Source organism: Oratosquilla oratoria, chromosome 18 (genome assembly GCF_046742065.1).
Source record: "Oratosquilla oratoria isolate Oo_2021 chromosome 18, ASM4674206v1, whole genome shotgun sequence".
NCBI lineage: Eukaryota > Metazoa > Arthropoda > Malacostraca > Stomatopoda > Squillidae > Oratosquilla > Oratosquilla oratoria.
The window spans coordinates 24,148,962-24,168,096 of record NC_134794.1 but is presented as its reverse complement, the minus strand read 5'-3'; the positions used below and the strand labels follow the sequence as shown (position 1 = coordinate 24,168,096).

Genomic DNA, 19,135 nt, shown 5'->3' with positions numbered 1-19,135 from the left:
GGTAAACAGAAGTGATGAAGTTGTCAGAAGACGCGTCCACCATAACATCAAGAAACGGGAGTTTGTTGTTATCGTTTAACTCAACAGAAAATTTTAAACCTGAAACTTCCTGGAGGTTCGATCTAAGTTCTTCAAGTAAACGCATGTCATTGACACAAACAAAAATGTCGTCTATATACTTGCGGTACAAAGAGGGTTTAATAGGGAGGTTGCTAATAACTTCTTCTTCAACATGGACCATGAAGGCTTGAGCAAATAAAACCCCCAGGGGGGACCCCATGCCAACCCCGTCAGTCTGAACATACAAATTACCGAAAGGGCATTTAAAAGGGGCTTCTGATGTACAAGCCAAGAGCATGTCTTTCAAGATAGGCTCAGAAAGTTTGGGGGGAGGGAGCACTGGATGGCGGTAGGTGTAATTTAAGATGATGTCAACAGTTCTAATCAAGGGGACATGGGAAAAAAGACTCTCAGCGTCCAGAGAGGCTAAAATGCCCGAGGGCTTGTTACATCTTAAAATGTCAACAAATTCATCAGTAGATTTAAGGGAATGAGTGGTGGGGATGTAGGGGGTGATAATCTGATTTAAGCGTTTAGCTAGGGAATAAGTAGGGGTAGGTATTTGAGAGATGATAGGTCTTAAGGGGTTACCTTCCTTGTGCGTTTTAACATTCCCGTAAAAATAGCCGGGGGCAAAATCACCAATAATGGAATCAAATTTAAGGTCACCAATGACCGCATTAGCAGCGTGAATAAGTGAATTAACCTTAGACTTAAGATTAACAGTGGGGTTACGAGACAAAGGTTGGAATTTAGAAGGGTCTCCTAAAAGATTATTACACTTATCCAGGTACACTAAACCCCCGCACTAGTTCCCTAGTCCTCAATAATGATTTGTCTGGCACTTCTGGGATGCTGTCGAAAACTAACGTAGTCTATATGTTCAAATGCATTACTGGAGCAGCCTTAGCAGACGTTTAACTCTCCACCTCCAACAGGGAGCCATTAAAAATCATGTTGAACAGTATCACAAGTCTGTGTTGGATATAGCAACCATTGTTCATAACACTGAAGTGCTAGCCCAGTGTAATAATATTAAGGAACTAAACATGTTAGAGGCTGTGTATATAAGAGAATTGTCTCCTGTGATCAATGTACAGGCTAATTTGTTGTCTGCTATTTCTTTATTTAATACGTCCTCGCGACATGCTATACATAACCTCCCTGTGTATGCTAAGCACGCTACTTCACCTCACCTTACTCCGACTCCTACTCTCCCCCCCTCACCTCTCCTTCCCCCTCCTCAAGCTCTGAGAAAGTCTTCCAGGGTCAAGTCATCGGAGGTTTAAAGATCGCGCTTGACCTAAGAGTGTAGCATTCTAATTTTTTCCTGTGACCATGTAACGTATCTGTAGATTGTGTTGCCTTAACTGTTCTTGTAACTTGATAATGATTCTATGTAGTCGAAACGTCAAATATTAAAATGGAGAACTTTGGAAAGTTCGTTTCCGCTCATCCTCCCAATATTAGAACTTTAGTGAGGAAATTTGAAAATATCAAGAAGAAAATTAATAACTGTGAAAATGCTGTGGTGTTCAATTCAGTGTATATATATATATATATATATATATATATATATATATATATATATATATATATATATATACATATATTCTGTTAAAAACGACAGCAAAATAATTGTTAATTAACTTTTTCCGTGAGCTCTCAAGCTTGCGAAAAGTAGATCTTTGGTAGGGGGAAAGGGAGTAAATCAAATTTCCAAAACTCATAGGAAACACAAGTTATAATGAACACAAAAATACAGCACACAGTAAACAAAATACAAGAAATGAGTACAAAGAATACAGCAAAAAACAAAATACAAGCAGAACAAATTAAATTTCAAGACGTTTCGCAGATCTTTCTGCATCCTCAGTTGATGTGAATAAGAATGGAAAAGGGAGCATATTTTAAATGAAATTAAAAGCACGGGGAGAAGTCACCGTGTTGTAACTGGGGGAGGTCACACGTATGACCACGAACACTAGGAGAGATCACAGGTTGGCAGAAACGTTACTCGGAGAGGTCACTCCCCGGGTTCGGCGCCAATCTTCTTCTCAGTCTTTGGGAACGTTTTTAACAGAATATGCCTCAGAGAGAATCTCCTGCCACGTTTCACCAATATATATATATATATATATATATATATATATATATATATATATATATATATATATATATATATATATATTGTTATCAAGTATAACAAAATAGTTAAATAACTTGATTGGAATGGGTTGATCAAAGCTATTTGAACCAGGAAATGGAACGTGTAATGGACGTATAACGAGAATGGTTGTTTATGCACAGCCCGACACAAAAGTTCGTTTGTCTCATTTGACGACCTTCGTGGGTTTTGTTGTGGGTAGCGTCGGGCGATTTTATTCGGCTGAGAGTCAGGCTAAGGGCATAGATAAGATCTTGACCGATTAGGATCCTGTTTTTGTCTCAGCTCTGAATGACCAACTGAATGAAATCGTATTGCGTTAGTGATAACAGGATCTATAAAGAGGTCTGCTATGACGGAGGGTTTACCATGGTTCCCGAGTGTGTAAGATTGTATTGGGTGGATAATGAAACAAAATCAAAATTAATCAATAAATTATTTAGCCGAGACGAAAAAAAAAAAAAAAAAAAAAAAAGCGTGCATACGCTATCAGGGAGCACTCGAAACTTGGGGGGCGCCAAGCTCAGTTAGGTGGGAAATCTCGAATGAGTGAGCATGATGTATGGTTCTCATTTACATGCATATTTATAAAATACAAATAACATATTAATAAATAAATTAGAATCTAACATGTCTGTTTTTGGCAAAATGATCTAGCCGGTGACGGTGATTTGGTAACTGTCCCCTATCCCCTCATTTTTCTCGACTTCTCCCCGTCCTCCTCTTCCTCGCGTCCTTCCTCCCCCTCCTCTTCCTCGTCATCCTTTACCTCACCTCCTCCCCCTCCTCGTCATCCTCTACCTCACCTCCTCTTCCTCTTCTTCCTCCTCCTCTTTACCTGTCATCGTTTTCCTCTTCCCCATTTATTGCCACAGAGTCGCGCCCTCCAACGGAACGTTGTCGATCATCGTTCCCTCTGACATTTATCTTTGCCATTTGCATTGAGTTGTCGGACGTCGACCCGTGAGCTCGTTCTATGAAACATTGGATTAATCATTATCAATATAATGTTTTTTTTTTTTTTGTAACTCCTTGTTAGTTATTTTACGGGTTGTTGTGTTTGGCTTATTTGCATCCTGTATGAATCAGAGTGAAAGCAGGTGGGAGTGTTTTGCATCGCGAAGAGAAAAGAGCATTGCGTTGTGTACGTACGCGTATATCGTGAGTTTGATGGCCATTTACACGGGAAAACGGTTTGTCAAGCCCGGTTTTCAAACAGGTGTTTCAAGTGATGTTTGACCGTGTGAATGGGATATTTTGACAAATATTTTTGACAACCAAATACCCCGTTCACACGGTCAAATATCCTCTCAAACGCTTGTTTGACAAGCCGGGTTTGACAAACCGTTTGACCTAGTAAATGGCCCTTTATTCCCGCGTCACGGGGTCGTGCCCTTAAACGAGTTTGGAGTTAACCAAGACGAAACTTAAATCCCAGCCATACCAAGTTTACGACCCGTTTCCGACCACTTTCGAACGAAAGTCAAGCGATCGGTCGGCGACACAAAGGAATTGAATTGGAAAAAGTTAATGTGGTTGATAAGATGAAAATCTATGTACTAGGGACTATTCAGTGTGTGTTGTAATATATCTATCTATCGATCTATCTATTTATCTTATCACCGACTACCAGCGACTTCCAAAGACTACCTGCAACTGGCCGGCGACCACCTGCAGGTCGCCGGTGGTCGGAAAAAGGTCGAAGGCTTAATTGGTGTGACTGGAGCTTTAGGGAGTGTGTCATCGTGGTAAAGATGTTAACCTTTTCTCGGTGATTTAAAAAAGTTCACTCAAACATTCTGTTGCAATGCCTGTCACCGTTTATTTTTTTAATCTTATTTTATTTATTTATTTATTTGTTTATTTATTTATTTTATCTATTTATTTTTTCTATTATTTTATTTATTTTTCTTATTTGTCCCCGGCCGCCACTACGGCGGCCCGGGTTCGAATCCCGACCAAGACTGAAATAATTTCAGAATCGCTGCGCTGCGAATCGTTACTCCAACTCTCGTGGGCGGGGAGTTGGATGTATGTGTGCATGTGTGTGTGTAAGGTCACAACATTACCCATAGATCGATCATATATGAGCTCTGAGCTCTACCGGAAGGGTAATAACTGTCGATCATGAGTCCAACACGTGATCCAAGACCATGGTGAATTACTCACACACACACACACACACACACACACACACACACACACACACACACACACACACACACACACACACACACACACACACACACACACACACACACACACACACCGGTGGCGGATTGGTAAAGCACTGGCCTCACAAGCCGGAGAACCGGGGTTCGATTCCCCGGCCGGGCGGAGACAAGTTGGGTTTGTCTCCTTTCACGTGTAGCCCCTGTTCACCTAGCAGCGAGTAGGTACGGGACGTTAGTCAAGGAGTTGTGACCTTGCATTCCCGGTGTGTGGAGTGTGAGTGGTCTCAGACCTACCCAGAGATCTGCTAATAATGAGCTCTGAGCTCACTGCCGTAGGGTGGTGTCTAGCTGTCTCGAAAAGAGGCTGCAGCAGATCCGAGGTGAATACACACACACACACACACACACACACACACACACACACACACACACACACACACACACACACACACACACACACACACACACACACACACACACACACGACAGAGACTGCAGCAGATCCGAGGTGAATACACACACACACACACGGACACACACACACACACACACACACACACACACACACACACACACACACACACACACACACACACACACACACACACACACACACACACACACACACACACACACACACGACAGAGACTGCAGCAGATCCGAGGTGAACACACACACACACACACACACACACACACACACACACACACACACACACACACACACACACACACACACACACACACACACACACACACACACACACACGACTCGGTGGCGTAGTTGGTAGAGCGCTGAACTGCCACCATAGTGGCCCGCAGTTCTTGGTTCGAATCCTGCCCAGGGCCGAAATTATTTCGGTACCGCTGCGTTTCGGGTCGTTACTCTGACTCTCGTGGGCGGGGAGTTGGGTGTGTGTGTGTGTGCAAGGTCATAGCATTACCCATAGATCGGACCTACGAGCTCTGAGCTCTCTTCCAGGAGGGAAATAGCTGTCGATCACGAGTCCAACACGTGATCCAAAGACCAAGTGAATACACACACACACACACACACACACACACACACACACACACACACAGAGTGGTGGATACTTGGAACAAACTGGACAATGAAATAGTGTGCGCAAAAACCATTCATGAGTTCATGAGCAAACTGAACACTGCGAGATACAAAGGGGGGAAACCACGAGCGTAGCTCCCCTTCCCGCAAAACACAACTAGGTAAATACAACTAGGTAAATATACAGGAATGATAGTACGTCACAAATCAGTGGTAACTCTCCCTGATATTTTTCAGGTCACGTGATTAGGTGATGCCATATACTGCATAGATAGATGGGCCTCCCTTGTTTCGTGTTTTGTGAGGCCAATGTCGAATCGAACTAGAAACTATACAAGCCACAGTTACGCTCCTCACAACCAATATATTTCTATGGGGGAAATTTGAAAAGTTATGTGAGTTCTTTGTGCACTGTAGTTTTTGAAATGGGTTGTTTCAGTGATTTTTAATATATAGTTCTAACTGGTTTCATGTTTGATAAGTTAAAGTTATAGCTTAACTTTAAAATTTTCTTTTGAAAAAGGTGCCTCAAGTTATGATTTAGGGTCCCATTTTCTTTACCCTGGGGGTTCCCATGCATGCTCTCATGCGCCTAAATTTATATTACCAGAATAAAATTTACTTATGATAATTTTCTTTTTCCAACCTTGTATTCTTCTTTTATTTGGATATCGAGTATCAATGTCATTTACTTTTAAACAGCATACAATAATATATAATAAACATTATAAACACCGTCTTCTCCTTTTATATATGGGGGGACGGAGAGGGGGGGTCGCCGATTTAATGAAGCGGCCTTGCTGTGGATGTGTTGTGCCTTGCGACACTGCCTCTGACCCAGGGCAATGGACAAGGTGCAGGGAGTACCCGTCATCCAGGAGGTGCTAAGATGGGAGGGAGGGTGGAGGGGAGTGGAGTGTATTTAGGGATGGAATTGGTAGGAATGATTTTTTTATGCCTTTTTCTTTTTGGCTACCTCCCTTATAAGGGGGAAAAAGCCTTGGTATATGTATGTATGTATAAACACTGACCACGACAATAAGGTCGTGGTTATGGTTATACATGGTCGATTGGTTATGCCTCTCCTCTTGTCTAAATCCGATATTGATCCTAATGGCGAATTTTGAATTATTCAAAATAAGTTATGGACAATTGAGATAGATTAGGCCAATATATTTTAATGGAAAATCCAAAAGTATTTACGAATCTATTTATTCGCAAACCTAATGTTGACTTCTTTATATTTTGATGTAAGGTAATCACAACTTGGCAGACCGATTGTACTCAACCTACCTATAAAATTTTCGGACGAGGACAAGGCAGTGTGACGTCACTCACAAGGCCCTATCTGCACATGGACGGCCTATATGTTTTATTATCATATATATATATATATATATATATATATATATATATATATATATATATTGTAACGTAATATTAGATATTACGTCATGTATGTAATTATGTTATAGAATTGTGTTCCTTTGTATTAAATAACTATGTTCATATTTCTTGTCTATGTATGTATTGTAACAATGTAAGCAGTATCGCCCGTCCACTATATGTAATCTTGCCTACGTGCGGAGAAATGTGCGCACTCTTGTAGAACAAACAGACAAGCGAAGTAATCCTGAATAGTTCGGAGCGCACAGATTTGACAGTTACTAAATAAGTAGATTGTTCAAGCGAGTCGAGGGTCTTAAAACTATCCAAGTTGACGTGTGTTAACTTAACTCCCCCCCTCCTCAACGCTCACCCACGCCCTTCACCGGAAGTATCCCGCTTCCGGTCCAATGGTATATAAGCTGTGGAAATCACTCACACCTTCCCCCCACAGACGTCGGCAGCTCTTAGCAGCAGACAGTCCGTATTTGCACGAGCATAGTTATACTCGCTAGGGCTACTCTCTAGAGTTAACTTGTTCACGCAATCCAACTTTACGTTGGATAGCCTTGTTGGTAGTTTACACTACCACCCACTTCTGGGCATTTCCCAGCACTTTGACCTTATACCATTTTCTCGTCATTTCGTAGCTCTCCGGGATCCGCACGAGCCCTTGTTGGCTCGTGAGACTTCTTCGTCATCCGGCCCGGCGAAATCTAGTAAATTCTGTCGTAGTTTAGAAGTAGTGTAGACTGGGCACACAGTGGTCCTACTACGCGGCTGTCACCAGTCGCCAAAGGAAGCTGTGTGACCCCGTTATACTATATTTTGCTCTGCTGAGCACATTTTTCTGTGTACCAGGGGGCTCGTCCCCCCACCCCAACGCGCAGGATGGAGTCCTCAACTCCATCCCTGCAAACTAGGAAGACTTCCCCTGACGACCCTAATATCGACCCGGACAAGGCTAGACACGTGTTTCTTCATTCTGACCAGACCCGATTAGCTGACCTAAACCCATTTATGCTCAAAAAATGTCTTGAACAATTTACCAATTATATCAACCAAGTTAAGAAACTTAGAAGCGGAGACCTCCAAGTTACCACCAACTCTGGAAGAGCTACACGCGATCTTCTTAAGGTTAGGAAATTCCATTCCTTCGATGTTGTTGCATCCCTCCCTAGGTCACTCAACTCCTGCAGAGGAGTAATCCACTGCAGAGATTTGATGACCATGGAAGAATGTGACATCCTCGAAGAAATGAAATCTGAAGGAATATTAGATGTCAAATTCATAACGCGATTGGACCGAGAAAAGAACATGCGAGTGAAAACGCCACTAATAATCCTCACTTTCAACTCGACAACCCTCCCTGACCACGTTAAAATTGGATACATCCATGTCCCAACACGACCATATGTCCCCAATCCTTTGCGCTGCAACAAATGTTTCAAATATGGTCACCTAGCCAAATTCTGCAGCAAACAAACAGTCGTATGCGGTAAATGCGCAGGCGAACATCCTATGGATGCTTGCTCTGCAAAGGTGTTTCAATGTGTTAACTGCTCCTCCAATAACAACCATACATCCACCTCCCGAGACTGTCCCACTTTCAAATTAGAAAAAGAAATCTGTACAGAGAAAGCAACTTGTGGCATATCCTTTTACGAAGCAAGGAAGCGTGTGATGGAAAGACTAGTTACCCCAACTAGTACTTCCGGAGCAACTTCCTATGCTTCGGCAGTAAAAAAAACGTACAGAACCATTGAAACGCAAACTGAGAGCAAGCACTCCAAGGACAAAGAACACCGCCAAAGTAACAGGCAAACTCACTCGCACCTTCCTTCCCCGGCCATCCCAGAGCCTTCCAAACGTGTGCCCACACGTACGGAAGAGGATGTCAATATGGAGATCTCCGGTTCCCAAAAACGACTTTTAAGTCCTATTTCCAGCCCAGACCGTTCATCCGGGGCTAAACACACCTCTCCCACTAAGGCCAAGAAAGGAAGAAACCGAAGCAGATAAAAAAAAAAAAAAAAAAAAAAAAAAAAAAAAAAAAAAAAAAAAAAAAAAAAAAAAAAAAAAAAAAAAAAAAAAAAAAAAAAAAAAAAAAAAAAAAAAAAATAAATAAATAAATAAATAAAAATAATCCAGTGGAATTGCCGAGGTGTTAGAAGTAAATTAAATGACTTAATAATTTTTAACTCACTCAACAACCCCTCAGTTATTTGTCTACAAGAGACTCATCTTAACCCCAGTGTTGAGTTCAAACTGAAGAACTACACCACCTATAGGAAGGACAGGTTGGCGCCTGGAGGGGGGGGGGGGTCGCAGTTGCAGTCAGCGACTGCCTTCCCCAAGTGGAACTACCACTGGCCACCACCTTGGAAGCAGTCGCTATAAAAACTAAACTGCACAACAAACTCGTAACCATCTGCTCCCTGTACCTACCTCCCGACCCTCGTTTTCCACTAGAGGAACTAAACGGGTTGATAGAACAACTACCCCACCACAAACTGATAGTGGGAGATTTCAACTCCCACCATCGCATGTGGGGTAGCAACAAAACCTCTCCACGAGGGGAGCAGATGGAAGAAGTGCTCAACACCAACAACCTGGTCCTCCTAAACACTGGCAGTCCCACTCGAGTAGACAATACTAGGGGTTCATTTTCATGTATAGATTTATCCATATCATCTCCTGCGTTGTCAGACATCACACAATGGCACACGCATGACGACACCATGCTCAGCGATCATTTCCCAGTAATACTAAAAATAGGGGGTGACCACGCTACGGCTCCTCCAGCCTACGGAGACAACCCACCCCCTCCCTGTCCCAAATTCAACATCAAAAAAGCCAACTGGGAAATGTATCGCACAACCACCAACGTCAACATCACAGGGGATAATATGGATGACAAAATATTCAATTTATCCAACTCTATTTTGAATTCAGCTATTAAGCATATACCAAAAACCTCGATATTTCACAAGCATAGAGTTCCTTGGTGGACATCAGACTGCAGAAAAGCACTTTGCAAGCGGAATAGGGCATATCGAACTTTTAAAAATAACCCGATTGCACCAAATTTTATTACTTTTAAAAAGGCGCAAGCAGAGGCCCGTAGAACAATAAAACATGCCAAACGAAAGTCTTGGCATGATTACATCTCCACAATTAACACAAACGCTCCTCTATCACAAATCTGGTCAGCCGTCCGAAAAATAGACGGCAAATATACATCAAACATTAAGACCCTAACTATTGGAAACACGTTTGTAGATGCTCCCCTGGATATCGCAAACACAATCGCAGACACATTTACGCAAACAAGCAACACAAATAACTATTCACCAACCTTTTTACAACACAAACAAAGACGGGAAGCAGAACCTCTGACCTTCCATACACAGACACACCACGATTATAACACCCCCTTCCAACTACACGAGCTTCAACAAGCCTTAAACTCGTGTAGAGGAACCTCTGCTGGCCCAGATGAGATTAGGTATGAGATGCTGCAACATTGAAATTCAATTTCACTGAAAAAACTATTAGAAATATACAACGCAATTTGGATTAGTCAAGAATTCCCAAAAACATGGAGACATGCCCACGTCATACCTATTCTCAAAAAGGGGAAGGACCCAAAGAGTCCTTCCTCTTATCGCCCTATAGCGCTTACCAACTGCTTATGCAAAGTATTAGAACGTATGGCCAATAACAAATTAAAATTCATCCCAGAGTCTCAAAATTTAATAGTTCCTGCCCAATGTGGTTTCAGGAAAAATAGAAGTAGTCTTGACCATTTGGTCAACTTAGAACAAGATATCCTCTGCTCTTTCGAGAGGAAAGAATATCTTGTTGCTTGCTTTTTAGATTTGGAAAGAGCCTACGACATGTCATGGCGACGTGGTATCCTCGAAAAACTCTATGCACTTGGCCTTAGAGGGAATCTCCCTATTTTCATTCAAAATTTCTTAAAAGAACGAACTTTTTCCGTTAAAAATCAAAATTATTATTCAACAGTACGCATACAAGAAAATGGCGTACCACAGGGAAGTGTGTTAAGTCCCACATTATTTATGTTGCTCATAAACGATATTCTACCCGCTCCACCTCGGAACCTTAAATACTCATTATACGCTGACGACGTCGGAATCTGGCATTCCTCACCGAACGCCAAGTTTTCCGGCTCTCGCGTACAACTGGCCCTGGACTCGCTCCAGGACTGGTCTGACAAATGGGGATTTAAGTTTTCGGAATTAAAGTCAACAGTAATTGTATTTTCACGCAGAGCCCAGGCAGAAATAAATCTGCAATTACATGGCAATCCCATTCCAGTACAAAATTCAACCTTTTTCTTTGGCCTGAAACTGGACTCCAGGCTAAACTGGAAGGCCCATGTAAAATATCTAGTTGATGCGTGCAACAAGAGAATTAATTTGCTACGTAAACTAACGGGCACAAATTGGGGAGCAGATAGGAAATCCCTGCTAATGATTTATAAGTCCCTAATTAGATCTAAATTAGACTATGGGTGTCAGATTTATGGTTCGGCAACACCAACCACGTTACAACCCCTGAACATCATCCAAAACAAAGGCCTAAGAATAGCACTTGGAGCATTACGCTGCACAAGAATCGAGAGGCTGGAGGTTGAATCAAACGTACCCCCCCTCCACTACAGGCGCGAGCACCTCACACTACGATACGCCGCCAAAGTGCTTCGCATCCAACAACATCCCTGCAAGCAAACGATAAAACAGCACGAACACTTCACCAACTCCAGCCTAAATCCCCTTCCCATCAGGATCCGATTCTTGTGCGAACAGTATTCAGTGCCACTGTGGTCAATAGAAAAGATGGAACATACGTACCCACCGCCGTGGAAAAACATCGCCCTGAATGTCAACACCAACCAGGACCTCAGGAAGAAATCATCTTCAATAGAAGAAACACGACAGAAGACCCTAGAAATGATCAACAAGTACAATGACCACAGGGCACTGTACACGGATGGCTCCAAGTGCGGCCACAAAACTGGGACAGGGTTATACAGCAACAAAACCCGGATGATGTTCAGATTGCCGGACCATACGAGCATATATATCGCAGAACTCTTCGGCATATACAAAGCCATAGAAAACGCTCAATCTGACACACATAGTAAGTTCGTCATATTCACAGACTCTCTGAGCGCACTTCAAACAATTAAGATAGGTAACCATATGGAAAATTTCCTCCTGGGCAAAATCATTAGCACATTGTCGACGACTAACAAGTCCATTATTCTCTCTTGGGTTCCCAGCCACATTGGGATCTTCGGGAATGAGAAAGCGGACACCTTAGCCAAATCTGCCTTAGAAAAAGACACTATTACAGACATACCCCTGGACAAAGGTACTTTCAATTCCATACTAAGAAAACAATTACACACCCACTGGCAACTCCAGTGGAACAACCTTCACATCTTGCACAAACAAAAGGAAAACATAACAGATTGGTCGACATCATACAGAAACAACAGACTCGAGGAAATCGCCATAGCAAGACTGAGGATGAGCTCGACCCGCCTCACCCAACTAAACCCATACATAAATGGCGTATTTCCTCCCCAATGCAACACCTGCAACACCATACTATCCATAAGACACATACTCCTAAACTGCTCAAAGTACAACACACAGCGCAAAGCGCTTATACAATATTGTAAACTTAAAAAAATTCAACTAAGCACTACAAATCTTTTGACCGATGACCGTAGTATTTTATTTACGCACAACAGGACTATTGTGGAAATTATAATGGTAGATTAAAAAGGATCGCAGGTTCACACCAGGCTTAATGACCTCATTATAGGTCGATAGCCTTAAAGATCCAACAAACAAAAAAATCACACCTTGTCATTTATCGCATATTGTTCTCTTGATAAGACTCCCTCACAAGTTGGACTCAGGAGACGATTCGTGTGAAGTGATCACCCCTTTTGCCTCCATTACTTGTCTTATAAACATTGCTTTGCGTTATACTTGTATTTGTACTTATTACTTATTTTGATACATATGTTCCTGACCTATTTGTACTTACTTAGTACCATATTGTATACGTATCTTGTACTTCGTATTTGAACGATACTTTCCTTATTCTTGTATTCGTGTAATGGTCCCATTGACCCCACTGCCCATTCTCTCTTGTGTTTATTATTGCCTGTAAATATTTTTTGTTATTAATAATTTCGTTTACTAGTTTTATCGCTAGTTTAATATTCCTTTCCTGGAATCTTCTTTGTTACTTTACTTCTAGTCTTACGAATTATCTAGGCGCTGACCAGGTAATTCAGTCCTACAGTGGCTTCTAGAAGTGAGCTGGTTCTTAAGCTCTTATCCGTTATACGTAACGTCTCTTCACATAACCAGTCCGTCCGTAACAAAGTGGCGACCTTGCCAGGATTTTATCAGGTATTTAACACATTCTTTTAGAGATGGATGATATAATTCAAGAATTCGTTCAAAATCCCAAGGTAAGTTTCTTAAAGAAACAAACTAAAGACACTTTGATAGAAATAGGCAAGCACTTTGGAGTAGACATTGATACAAGTTTGCGAAAGAAAAAATTACTTCAGGAACTCGTTGAAAATCTGATCGAAGATGAAGTCTTATCTCCAGAAGAGATTACAGCTATACAAATTCCTTCAAACAGGTTAGAAATAGAGGCACGACTAACCGAACTTAAGATTAAGGAGATTGAATTAAAGGTCAGGAGAGTAGAAATTGAGGAGGAAGCTAAATTGAAACAAATGCAAATTGAGGCAGAATTTAAAGCTAGAGAGGAGGAAGCTAAACTGAAACAAATGAAAATTGAGGCAGAATTTAAAGCTAGAGAAGAGGAAGCTAAAGTGAAACAAATAGCAAGAGAGGACGAAAATAAAGTCAAATTGGCAGAGTTAGAATTAAAGAAGGCAGAAGTAGAAGCTAGGATTGTTGATAGACAACCCGTAGTTCAGGAAGGTCATATAGATATTTCCAAGTATGTAAAACATTTACCCCAGTTTTCAGAAGGAGAGCCAGAAACTTTTTCTTCAGTGGGAAAAATTGGCACGACAGTTACAAATCCCTAAAGAAAACTGGCCATTAATCATTCAAACACAATTTAAGGGTAAGGCTCAGCAAATTTATACTTCTCTTTTAGAAGCAGAAAGCGAGTATGATAATGTGAAAGATTGTATTTTAAAAGCGTATGAACTAATACCAGAGGCCTATAGACAGAAATTTCGTAATTATAGGAAGACACCTCAGTTAACATACGTAGAATATGCGGCTCAACAAGAGAGGTTATTCAATAGGTGGTGTTTGGCTAGTGAAACGGACACCTTAGATAGACTTAAACAGTTGATTTTGTTGGAGCAGTTTAAGAATACCTTAGAGACAGATCTTAGGATTTTTATAGATGATCATGTTCCCGAAACTTTAACTAAAGCTGCTATATTGGCTGATGAGTTCACACTAAATCATAAACCTAAGTCAAGACAAATGGAATCCCAAAAGTCAAAGTCATATATTCCAGATTCAACAAAATGCTCTGATCCTTGGTCCCCAAAAACACTTTGAAAATCAGTCTAGCCCATCACATTTCAGTTACAGGTCTGATTTCAATCAATATCCTCCAAACCAACCTTGGCAAAGAATGGACAGGTTTAAGACTAATCCCCCTGTAACTTGTTCATATTGTAAAAAGGCTGGCCATCACATTTCAAATTGCAGAAAGAGACTGGCACCCTCATTCTCCAATAAGACACCAACTCTTGTAAGTAATATAAAATCAGATGATTCAAAATCCTCTATTCAGGATAAACAGCCAAAGAAGCCGGTATTGTCAAGTAATGTAGAACCATCCTCATTAGATAATGATCCTTGTTTCAAACCATTTGTATCTTCAGGAACTATATCTCATAGTAGTAGTTCACAGCAATATCCTATTTCCATACTCAGAGACACAGGAGTAAAGCAAAGTCTGATTTTAAATTCTGTCTTGCAGAATCTGGGTGAGTCATATACAGGTTATGATATATTGATAGAAGGAGTTGGAGGAATTGTAAAATGTCCATTACATAATGTTTTCTTGCGGTCTGATTTAACAATCGGAATGGTTAAAGTAGCAGTAGTAGACTCTCTTCCCATAGTAGGAATATCCTTATTGTTGGCCAATGACATCGCTGGAAGCAAAGTCATTTCTCCTTTAATAACAAATAACCCTAAGACCTCAGTAGAACATTCAGATAACTTAGTTGTTTCCCGCTTGTGCTGTAACCAGATCTCGGTACAAGAAATCTGAAGAGGAGACCTATAATTTAGAATCTCTATTCTCCCAAACTGACCCATCCTCTACTTCTTCACCAGTGTCTCTATCTAGAGCAGAATTGATCATAGAACAGAAGTCAGATCCTTCTTTTAAAAATTTCTATGAGTTTGTTTCGTCTCCAGAAGTTTAAAATATGTCACGAGGTTTCTATATAGAAAACGGAGTCCTAATGCGAAAATGGAGAGCATCAACCGCAACCGCTGACCAGCCATGGCAAGTAAGGAATCAAATAGTCCTCCCTCTTACTTTCAGGAATAATGTTCTAAAATTGGCTCATGATACTCCCTTAGCAGGTCACGTAGGGGTAAGAAAGACCTTGTTCAACATAACCCAACATTTCCATTGGCCCGCGGTTGTCAAAGATGTTGCCCAATGTTGTAGAACATGTCATACATGTCAACTTGTAGGTCAGCCCAACCAGAAAATTGTAGAAGCTCCACTCCATCCTATTCCTGTAATGGAAGAGCCATTTAGTAAAATTCTAATTGACTGTGTAGGACCTTTACCTCCTTCTAGTAAAGGAAATCAGTACATTCCCACAATCATGTGTATGAGCACTCGTTTTTCAGAAGCAATTCCTTTGAAAAATATCAAAGCTCAAACCATAATTAGAGAAATGTTGAAATATTTCACTATGGTAGGTTTTCCCAAGAACATTCAAAGTGATCAAGGAAGTAATTTTCTTTCCAACAAGTTTAGAGAAACTCTTGTAACACTAGGTATAAATCATGTAACTTCCTCCGCCTATCATCCTCAATCACAAGGTGCTCTAGAGCGCTTTTACCAAACGCTCAAGACAATGTTGAGAATCTTCTGTGCAGAGAACACTCGAAATTGGGAAGACGGACTCCCCTTTTTGCTGTTCGCCACCCGAACAACAATTCAAGAAAGCCTTGGATTCAGCCCGTCAGAATTAGTCTTCGGTCATGAAGTCCGTGGTCCCCTAAAGTTATTTCATGAACAATGGATGGAAGAAGAACCACCAGTTCCTTCTTTGAAATACGTGTCCCAGGTCACCGAGAAGTTGTTAGAAGCTTGGAAATTGGCAAGAGAGAACTTAACAAATGCTCAACGAGTAATGAAAGGTCGGTATGATAAAAATTGTAAACTTAGAACTTTCTCTCCAGGAGATCAAGTGTTACTTTATCTTCCCATACCAGGAGATCCATTGCAGGCTAAATACAAAGGACCCTATGAAGTCTTGTCCAGAGCCAGTGATCTCAACTACATAATCAAAACTCCAGACAGAAGAAAGAGTTCCCGTCTCTGTCACATAAATACCTTAAAACCTTATTATTCCAGAGATCCAATTCCAGCTTGCAGCTCTACCACAATAGAATCGGAAGAGCCTCCTGATAACCTGCCTAATCCTCCTGAGATTCCCTTGGAAAACTCTCAGATACTACAAAATCTTCAGATAAAAGTAGGACACTTATCTGAGAAACAAGGTAAAGATATTCTTTCTCTCTTAAGAAGTTTTCCAAAATTATTGCTAGATTCACCAAGATTCACTTCTTTGATGAAGCATGAAATAATTCTAGACTCGCCAAGAGCTATCAAACAAGCCCCTTATAGAGTCAATCCAAAAAAGAGTTCATAAAAGCAGAAATAAACACTCTGCTTCAACAGGGAATAATTGAACCCTCCAGTAGTCCTTGGGCATCTCCTTGCATTCTTGTCCCTAAACCTGATGATTCTTATCGCCTGTGCATTGACTACAGGAAAATCAATGCCCATACCAAGGCCGATGCTTTTCCTATCCCTAGGATAGATGATATCATAGACAGTCTGGGAACTGCCAAGTATGTATCCAAGCTGGATATGTTAAGGGGATACTATCAAATCCCGGTACACCCTCGCTCAAGGGAAGTTACCGCCTTCATTACGGAAGAGGGATTGTTTCAATTCCAAGCAATGCCATTTGGGCTTAAAAATGCCCCTGCCACTTACCAAAGAATGATAAGTAGTCTTGTTGCAGGATTGCCAGGAGTAAAAACTTATCTAGATGATGTGATAATATTTAGTCAGTCTTGGACAGAACACATTGAACACTTAAATAGTTTCTTTTATAGAGCAGACCAAGCAAACCTTACCATCAATTTGTCCAAATGTAATTTCGGACATACACAGGTCCCCTATTTGGGATTTAAAGTTGGAAATTCCCAAGTGTTTCCAATAGACGCCAAGATAAAAGCCATCAATGATGTACCAACACCCACTAATCGTAGAGAGGTACGTCGTTTCCTTGGAATGAGTGGCTATTATCGCCGTTTTTGTCCTAACTTTTCAGATGTAGCAGAACCATTGACTGACCTGTTGAGAAAAGACCACGACTTCGTGTGGACTCCTGCCTGTGAGACAGCCTTCAAAAACCTGAAGTCCCTTCTCACTAACGCACCCGTTCTAAGGGCACCCGATTTCCAACGACCCTTTCATCTGCAAGTCGACGCCAGCGACACCGGTATCGGTGCCGCCCTCTTGCAAGAGAACAATGAAGTTCTTCACGCTATCGCCTACTACAGCAAGAAGCTGTCCCCTGCGCAGAAGAACTACTCAACAATTGAGAAGGAGACGCTCGCTTTGGTCCAGGCCCTTATCCACTTCGAAGTCTACCGGAGTTCGTCCTCAACTACCATTCAAGTATATTTGGACCACAACCGCTTAAAGTTCCTACAGACTATGAAAAACAAGAATCCGAGACTTACACGTTGGAGTATATTTCTCCAACCATTTAACCTAACAATTCATCACATTAAAGGCGTCCATAATGTTTTAGCTGACGTCCTTTCTAGAACATAGCTTTTCAACAGAAAACGAAAAGCTTTCCCAAACGGTGGAGGTGTAACGTAATATTAGATATTACGTCATGTATGCAATTATGTTATAGAATTGTGTTCCTTTGTATTACATAACTATGTTCATATTTCTTGTCCATGTATGTATTGTAACAATGTAAGTAGTATCGCCCGTCCACTATATGTAATCTTGCCTACGTGCGGAGAAATGTGCGCACTCTTGTAGAACAAACAGACAAGCGAAGTAATCCTGAATAGTTCGGAGCGCACAGATTTGACAGTTACTAAATAAGTAGATTGTTCAAGCGAGTCGAGGGTCTTAAAACTATCCAAGTTGACGTGTGTTAACTTACCTCCCCCCCTCCTCAACGCTCACCCACGCCCTTCACCGGAAGTATCCCGCTTCCGGTCCAATGGTATATAAGCTGTGGAAATCACTCACACCTTGTCATTTATCGCATATTGTTCTCTTGATAAGACTCCCTCACAGGTTGGACTCAGGAGACGATTCGTGTGAAGTGATCACCCCTTTTGCCTCCATTACTTGTCTTATATACATTGCTTTGCGTTATACTTGTATTTGTACTTATTACTTATTTTGATACATATGTTCCTGACCTATTTGTACTTACTTAGTACCATATTGTATACGTATCTTGTACTTCGTATTTGAACGATACTTTCCTTATTCTTGTATTCGTGTAATGGTCCCATTGACCCCACTGCCCATTCTCTCTTGTGTTTATTATTGCCTGTAAATATTTTTTGTTATTAATAATTTCGTTTACTAGTTTTATCGCTAGTTTAATATTCCTTTCCTGGAATCTTCTTTGTTACTTTACTTCTAGTCTTACGAATTATCTAGGCGCTGACCAGGTAATTCAGTCCTACAGTGACTTCTAGAAGTGAGCTGGTTCTTAAGCTCTTATCCGTTATACGTAACGTCTCTTCACATAACCAGTCCGTCCGTAACAATATATATGCATATACATATGTATATATATATATATATATATATATATATATATATATATATATATATATATATATATTTGTGATTGGTATTGTTTTAGAAATGTCATTTCTTGCTCTGGCCCCCCTTCTGGGTAGTGGAATCCAGTTACGTGTCA

The 19,135-nt window shown here is 41.1% G+C and overlaps 1 protein-coding gene across 1 annotated transcript in view; it reads left to right on the top strand.

Moving 5' to 3' along the window:
- Positions 1-18,522, top strand: part of LOC143034777 (uncharacterized) — a 22,687-nt gene extending 4,165 nt beyond the window's left edge. Inside the window, exons 3-5 of the mRNA XM_076201125.1 lie at positions 15,780-16,658; positions 17,501-17,850; positions 18,496-18,522. Coding sequence (XP_076057240.1) covers positions 15,780-16,658; positions 17,501-17,850; positions 18,496-18,522 — 1,256 coding nt within the window. The remainder of the gene's footprint in view (positions 1-15,779; positions 16,659-17,500; positions 17,851-18,495) is intronic.
- Positions 18,523-19,135: the final 613 nt, after the last annotated feature.